Source organism: Neomonachus schauinslandi, chromosome 15 (genome assembly GCF_002201575.2).
Source record: "Neomonachus schauinslandi chromosome 15, ASM220157v2, whole genome shotgun sequence".
In the NCBI taxonomy this organism is placed as follows: Eukaryota; Metazoa; Chordata; class Mammalia; order Carnivora; family Phocidae; genus Neomonachus; species Neomonachus schauinslandi.
Window position 1 is genome coordinate 548,531 of NC_058417.1, and position 8,177 is coordinate 556,707.

The window sequence follows — 8,177 nt, forward strand, 5'->3', positions numbered from 1 at the left end:
GCGTCACCTCCCCGGTGCTGAGCGTCACATCCCGTGTGCTGAGCGTCACCTCCGGGTGCTGAGCGTCACCTCCCCGGTGCTGAGCGTCACCTCCAGGTGCTGAGCGTCACCTCCGGGTGCTGAGCGTCACCTCCTGTGTGCTGAGCGTCATCTCCGGGTGCTGATCGTCACCTCCCGTGTGCTGAGCATCACCTCCGGGTGCTGAGCAAATATGCAGCCCTCTCAGGCCGACACCTGGGGATGTCACTGGGTGCTCTTCTGCTCTAGCTTGGAGGGCTCCCAGTGCCCCTCCCCAGCTTAGAAGACAGTTCCGAGTTTGTGCTGATTGTGGGATTGTGCAGGATTATGGGGCCTGTCCCTGGGGATGAGGCCAGCAGGGCGTGAGGACTCTGTGGGAAACCCTTGTGTGGACACAGCTCTGGGGGGGCTCGGTGGCTCCCCCTGGTTCGGATCTGCCTGGGGTGTGGCCCCGACAGGTTCGTCCGCCTCCCAGAGCTTCAGCTGCCCCACTAGGAAGACAAATGAAGCCTGGCTAGGAAGCCTGTGGTCTGAGGGGACACGGTAGGCTTGGCCGCATCAGTTGTGTGTGGTGTCTGTGACATTGGGGCGTGTTCTTGCTGCTTAAAGGACATGTCTTATCGCTTGTGAGATGGGCCAAGACAAAACAGGACTTTGAAATGAGTTGCCGCAAACAAAGGTGGAATCACCTCGACAAGGTCTTCAGTCACTCAACAGTGAGTGGGTGGGTTTGGGCCCAGGCTGGGTTTTTTCCAACCTGTACTTTTCCAAATGTGGAGGAATGGGAACCAGATGAATTATCCAAGCACCACCCAGGGAAGCCAGGCAGATTTCTCACACCGCAATGCTCGGCCAGTGAGCGGAAGTTTCCGTGAGAGCCCTCTCTGGGGCGTGTCTGGGCGGGAGGCAGGAAGGGGAGGCACCCACCAAGAGGCGTGTTTGTGTTTAAGAAAGATTGTTTCTATCAGGTTACACTGGGTGACATTTTTTCTGGGACAGTGACATCTGTCTTTCTAACAAAGTCATAAAGGTTGTATTCATATCTGTTTAACTCAGAAAGCTTGGTTCTTGAGAACTTCATCTCACACTGCAGCATTTCTAAGCTAAACATGGTAAATGGAGGTTTTCACGATTCTTCCAAGCGCTCTTGCGCTTCACACACTTGCAGAACCAACTCCCAATCTCCTTGCCATGGGAGGCGGTCAGCGGTCATTAAGAGAATGGCCGTGGACTCGGGGTGGCTTTGACATGCTTCTCGCACTTCCCGAGCCACTGACCTTGGGCGGGTTTGCCTTGCTAAGCCCCGTTTTCTTAGCGCTGGAAGAGGGGGGACAGTCTCCACCTGCCAGAGCCGTTGTGGGGGTTCAGGGAGGCTGTGCCCCACACCCCGCACACACGGAGCATGCCACATCAGCGCTGGGGCGGGAGGGAGAGTCCCGGTGCTGAACCAGGGACCTGCGTGACCCCCGGAAAGCCGCCCCCTTTTCTGAGGCTGTTTCCTCATTAAACACCACAAAAGCCACCATCTGTGGAACACCCAGGGGCAGGCTTATGTACGGAGGAACACGTATTAAATCACCATTCCCCGAGGCAGATTCCTTGGGACCTGTAGTCCCTTCTCCACGTGCAACAGAGAAGCTGGCTCCCAGGGAGGCCGATACGCACCCAAGGGACAAATGTGGCCGTTGACACTTAGGTTCAGTGTCCGGGACCCCATCCCAGCTTTATTTGTTTGTTAGGGACCTTAGCAGCTAAGGCCTGAATGGGGCACAGAACTCGGGGTCACAGCAATCAGCGTGGTTTCAGGACCCTTCAGCCCGGAGTCGAAGGCCCCTCTCTGAGAGTCTTTTCAAAAACAAGAACTGCCCTTTGGTTGTAACTTTGCCTGTCGGTAATGGTGTAGTACCTCCGGGAACCATGGTCCCCCTTTCCTTACCCGGCTGGAAATTCAGAGGAGGTGGCCCCCATCTGTCCCCAGGGCTGCTTCCCCTCCCCCCAGCAGCTTGGAGGAGGCACGAGGGCGGCAGAATGCACGTCCTGCTCATCAACGGGGTCAAGGTCATGCCGAAGTTCTGCATGTTTCCTCCCAGAACCTGGTGCTCTTTGCAGACCCACAGCCGGGCGCGGCACGTGGGAAAAGGACGGGCATGAACAGGAGGCTGTGGCCCACGGAGGTCACAGGTCCGTGGCTGTCTCCATCTACCACTGGGTTCACGGACCTCGTGTGCGCGGCATTTTCCCAGAGACTTCGCCTGCGCTGGGTCCTGCTGCCGCTCCCCGGTCGGGGGAGGCTCCGTGTCCTCCAGACCTGTGGTCAGGGGATCCACGGGTCAAACTATTTTAACAAGACATCACGTGGGAGACCACCACACGGGAGTCAGGAGCTCCTCTTGGCTCGGAGCAGGCTGCATGGACAAGCAGGAACGTCCCCGCCTCTTGAGGACTTGCGGGCACACTCCATCTGGGAGTGGAGTGGGCGGGCAGCACCAGTGCCAGGGGGCTCCCGCGGGTCACCAGGGACACCGGGCATTTGCCCCCAGCTGTGTGCTGGGAGTGAGGTGGTGAGGGACGACTCCGAGTGCCTGAGGGAGGGTGTGAAAGAGCGAAGCCACAGGACAGAGGAGAGACCAGCCCTGGGTCGTTGGTAAAGATAGCACTTTAAGGTCCCACCACCGGCGGTCCCAGCCTCCGGGCGTCAGCTGGGGTGGAACTGGCAAAACGGAGCCAGGAGGAAGGGGGAGGGGTGGGGCGCCGGGGACTCCCTCGCAGAGCGCTCGCTACATCATGGGGTACGCGATGACGAAGTAGTTGAGCTCCGCGTCGATGAGCTTTCTGTACTTCCTGTGGATCTCGCGCAGCGTCCTGTCCTCGTCATTGGTCTCGTACCTGTTTGTGTAAATTCTCACCTGCACCAGCACAGAGAGCGCACACGGTGGGGCTGCGCCTCGCGGCACCGCGCCCATCCCAGCCTGGGACACGCACGGCCAGCCCAAGCCCAGCCGCTGAGGAAGGGAGCTCCGGGTTCCCTCCCGTGAAGCGAACCCCCGGGGCACACACGAGGGGGACGCGCCGCCCGGCCGGCCGCCCGGCCGCACGCCTGACCCTGGCGGGAGCAGACGCACCACCGCCGCCTGTGCTAGGCCCGGGAGCCGGGGGCCCTACCTTGAGAGTGCGCAGGGAACACTGCCCTTCCTCCTGACTCTTCAGGATCCGCTCGACAAACTTGACGTCCAGGAAAGCCCAGATCTTGAAGTAGAACAGCTTCCTGCAGGACAAGACCAGGAGGTGCAGCTCCTCGTCCAGGGACTCGTGGTTGTTGTTGAACTCGAACGTCAGTTTCTGGAAAAGCACCAGAGGGGAGACGGGTGGGCGGAGATGCTGGGACCCGCTGGGTCATTCTGCTGCAGCCCCATGGCCCGGCTGACGGTGGTCCCCGGGCCGCAGGGAAGAGACGGGGACACGCGGGTGACTCCATCCAACTTGGCGAGATGCATCTGGGGTTCAGAGACCACAGCCCCGCGGCCAACTGGCCGGGCACCTGGCCAGCCACCGCCCCTCGAGCCCCCTGCTGGTGGTATTTGTAGCAACAGATATCAATCCCCCAGCCTTCTGTGCGGCCCTTGGGAGGGACAAAACGATCCTGATTTTATAGATGGGGAAGCTGGCCAGTTAGAGAACAGCCCACCCCTCGGCGCTCCTCAGTGACTCCGTCTGTCTGGTTTGGACTCACTGTTTCCTGTGCTGCTGGGAGGTGGGGGGGCCTGCTGTCCCCCGTGGAGGCCCCTTCTTGCTCAGAGGGGCACATAGGGGCTTTCCTTGGTTGGCAGCCAACCAGAGACTCCCTGTGTTCCACGCGGAGAAGTGAGCTGCCGTCACCCGCTGTGATCCTGGGGGGTCAGAGGACGCTGCTTTTTTAGCCTGGTACCATTTCCCAGAACCTTGGGTGGACCCAGTGCGTGCCGGCCCTGCCGGGAGCCTCTCCCCTGGGCAAGCCGGTGACCTGAGCGGCAGCCACTCCCCACCAGCCTCCAGCCCTCGGGCCCCACCCACCTGCAGAGTGTGCCGGAAGGTGGGCAGGAGATCCGTGAGCGTGGGCTTCATCGACCAGTCGGGGTCACTGAAGTAGCAGCTCCTCAGGCTGAGGCTCCGGACCGGGATCTCCTGCAAGAGGATCCGGACCAGGCGCTCATACTTCATGACCCGCTCAAAGAAGAAGTTCACCTTCAGGTTGGTGGTGTGCCTGGCCAGCTTGGCCCAGGACATGCCCCAGATGACCTGCCCGTGGGGGTCGTGGATGTGGCATTTGATGTTCATGGTCCGGAGGGTCCCAGCGTTGTTCTCACACAGGTTCTCGAGCAGCTCGTCCGAGATGCAGTTGTAGTTGAGCGTCAGGGACACCAGGCTGTGGAACGTGGCCATGGTCCTGTTGAACTGGGCACTGCTGTACACGGCCAGGTGGTGGCTGAAGTAGTCCTCGATGTTGAGCTGCGACACCATGCTCTCGCTTCGCAAGTAGCTCAGGGAGTTGAGCACCACGCAGCCCTGCTCCACGGTCAGCCGGGCCCCCTTCAGGTTGAGGTGGTCCAGGTGCTTGCCCACTTTCTTTAAGAAGAAGCTCAAGCTTTTGATGAAGGAGCTCCGGATGCTGTTCCTCCAGACCAGGCGGTCCAGCTCCAGGTGCTGGACGGACAGAGATTTCAGACGGTTGTTGCTCTTGCCCAGACACGACAGGAGGCCTCGCATGGTGACCTGGAACTTCTTGGTCAGAACGGCATTGTAAGGGTTCAGAAATTTGATCTCCAGGTGCTCCAGATAACGACCAAACTTCTTGACGTACCAAAGCGCTGACTCGAACTCGGACGCGTGTACCCTGGAGGGCCTCGCACTGAACGTGATGGTCCTGTATCGCCAGAGGTCAGCCGAGAACATCATCTGGTTCCACTTTCTGCAGACCAGGGCGGCTCTGGACCGGTCCCTGTCTCCCAGCCACCAGAAAACACGACGCAGGCACACATCGGGCAGACTGGCCCAGCAGCTCTGGTCTTGGGGCTGGATCGGTTGGCTGTCTTCGTCCATCGAGGAACCGGATGTCCAGAGCAGCTGTGTGGTAGGCAGGGCTTCCAAAAATGAAGAAAAGCAACCCCTCGTTTTCTGTGGGGAATAGAAAGGAAGAACCATTATTTACCAAACGGAAATTAGACCCAGCCGAGTGAACTCGACACTCCGCGTGGGTAGCAGGCCCTGGGCCGGTGCAGGCGGGGACAGTCATGGATCTGCCTTGCAGGGGAACACCTGCAAAGACTCGGTCCTTGGGGGCCTCCCGGGCTCACACCCAGGACTCAGTTACAGCACAGCGGGAGAAGCGAGAAGGCTCGGGCATGATCGCGGTGCAGGGGGCACAAACGGGGGCTGGCTAATTCTGTCTGGGGAAGGAGGAAGTAGACGGGGTTGCTCAGAAGGGGTGGCACCCGAGTGGGGCTTTGCAGGGTGAGTAGGAGCTGCGAGGCCGACCAGCTTGGCCTGGTGGTGGTAGAGGAGGAACCGAGGCCCTGGGCCAGGCAAGGTCAACCTGTCCGGAAGCCATGCGGTCAGTCTTGAGGTACAGAAAGGGCCCTCCAGGGAGGAGGAAGAAGGATGGCCCAGAGCAGAGTTCAGGCTCCGAGCCTGGGGCTAGGGCAGCAAGACTGCAGGAATGGGTGGGTTTGTGGGTTTTTCGCAGGACACGATTTGGAAACTGGCTAACGAGGCGGGGAGCACTGGAAGGTCTCTGAGCTGGCCGCTGGATTGCACGTGGTCCCCCTACCAGGCTAGGGAGGCCGGGGCACAGCCAGGCCAACAGCCCGCCTGATGCGCCGAGCCCTTGGACTTTCTATAGCCATCTGCCGAAGTCTTCGTGACCTTCTGCTTTCAGTGTTTCCCCGGCCTGAAAACTCTCCTTCTTCCCTTTACCACTTCCAAAGCCCCCCGTCTTCAAGGTGCAAGCCCTACCACTCCATAACGCTTTCAGTGGCTACGTTACCAAGTGGCCCACGATTACCGTAGCGCATAAAAACGCAGGGCTGGAGGACCTCTGAGAATTATTTCTTTACAGACGGGAACTGAGGCCCAGAGAGGTGAAGGGGCTTGCCTATGGTCACACAGCAGGTTGGTGACAGGTCTCGGGCTGAGGGACACGTTAAGCATAGTTCTCAGTTCAGGACAGACATTTGTGCAAGAGCACTCTTTGGTTTTACTCCTTTGATGTCCTCGTCCGCACTGGTGTCCTCGTCCGCATCGGTGTCCTTGTCCACACTGCTGTCCTCGTCCGCACTGGTGTCCTCGTCCGCACTGCTGTCCTCGTCCTCACTGGTGTCCTCGTCCGCACTGCTGTCCTCGTCCGCACTGCTGTCCTTGTCACACGCACCGACCTGTTCTGACGTGTCTGATGTGGGTCTGTGCCTGTGCTTGCCAAATGTGTGCTTGATGCTGGTGAGCATCGTCATGTTGCCCTCCATGCCTGCCTCTCTACTGGCCGCTCTCCCTGTGACGGACCCCCAGATGCCCCCAGCTCCCACACCACCACAGCGGCCCGAGTGCCCCCAAGCTCCTGTGTGGTGGGGGGGGGTGGTCCTTTGGGGTCTTCGCTGGTGCCTTGCCCTCATCATCCCACACTTTCCCTCCACGCCTCCAGGGGCCTCTCCCATCTCCAGATCCAGACAGACTTCCCCGTGGGCTGTGGCGGCAGCCTGCCCCTGTCCAGGTCACGGCGTCCACGGGGGCCCCAGAGCCACTGCCCGCCCTGCCACCTTCGCCTTCCCCTCGCGCCCACGTCCGTCCCTCAGGGTAATCTTCGTCCCAGCCTGTGTCACCCCTGAGACACTCTTCTTCTGAGCGGCCCTTTCATACGTAACAAAGGAAGAGGTAGGGTTGTTGCTTCATCCACGGAAGCTGCCGGCGGCCAGGGGCCCCTCAGCGCTTAGCACGAAGAGCCAAACCAGTTCCCAAGCTCAACAGAAGCCTTTGCCCGGCAGTCACTGGTCAGAGGAATCATGGGACACGCTAAGCCACAGGGGGTGTCCGAAGAACATATTTGGTAGGCTGGGAAAGCAGTGGCAAGCGGTCCACAAGTCCCTGTCCTTACTGGCAACGTCTCCCCTCCCCACCTAAACCTCCTGGCCAGCCAGAGGCCCGGGAGCTTAGCGGGCTGGAGCCCCGCTGTCAGTCGCTATGGATGACCTTAGGCAAGTTAATTTTCCTTGTGCCTCAGACCCCACATGGCAAACCAGGGATGAAAATAGTGCCCCTCTCAGTGTTGGCAGGGTTAAATGAGCCCCATTCGTGGAAGGTGCCAGAACAGTGCCTGGCACATAGCAGATGCTGTACCAGGGTTCGCAGCCCGGAGTAAGTTGATGCCAAGGCATTCTGCAGGATCCCTGTATGGGAGGGGTGGGCACACCCGGTTTACAAATGGGGAAACAGGGGAAGCTGAGGAAGGCTCCCAGCAAACGCCCTGCTAAGTGCGGAAGTGGGATTCGAACCCGCCGCAAGGGCGCTCGGGCCCAGTGCTGTCCACCTGACCCAGAGCTGCCAACGCGGGAAGGAAAGCTAAGCAAGTCCCACCACCCTCGGCCCGGAGGTGCCCGGAGACGCTTGCTTCCAGGAGGAGGCGGAGGGGCCCGTTACCCGCTCGCCGCGCCCCGCTCGCTGCGCCCCGTTTGGGCTGCGGGGACCGCGAGCCGCCTGCCTGCTCCGCGCGCGCCTCCTGCGCTCGGACGCCGATTCCGCGCCCCCGGGACGCGCGCCCTCGCGGGGGATGAGCGCCAAGGGCGGCCGCCTTTGTGACGCGCCGCCCTCCGCCCTCCGCGGGCCTCCGCTCGTCCCCCGGCCCCCCGGGGTGCGGGGCGCCGGGGCCCAAACCTGGGGTCGTCAGAGCCGGCGACCGTGCGTGGAGAGGGCAGGACCGGCCCGGCGCGCGGTGTCCCGGAAGCCTCGCGGGCCGGGGCGGAGGGCGGAGGAGCCGGGGTGTCGGAGGGCCTGGTCCCGGGGTCCCAGGAGGATGGGGTGCCAGGGGGGCCGGGGGCCCATGAAGGATCTGGGCTCAGGTGTGTGCGCGCGCGTGCGCGCGCGCACGCGAGTGTCTCGAGATGGGAGGGGAGGTTCGGGCATGGCAGGGCGCTGGG

The 8,177-nt window shown here is 61.3% G+C and overlaps 1 protein-coding gene across 1 annotated transcript; it reads right to left on the reverse strand.

The window, feature by feature from the left end:
* Positions 1-2,658: 2,658 nt before the first annotated feature.
* Positions 2,659-5,097, reverse strand: FBXO39 (F-box protein 39). The gene is made up of 3 exons (XM_021694819.1): positions 4,069-5,097; positions 3,181-3,357; positions 2,659-2,924 (listed from the first exon to the last, which is right to left on the reverse strand). The coding sequence occupies exons 1-3, from the start codon at positions 5,092-5,094 to the stop codon at positions 2,796-2,798; spliced, it is 1,332 nt and encodes a 443-aa protein (XP_021550494.1). The 5' UTR covers positions 5,095-5,097; the 3' UTR covers positions 2,659-2,795.
* Positions 5,098-8,177: the final 3,080 nt, after the last annotated feature.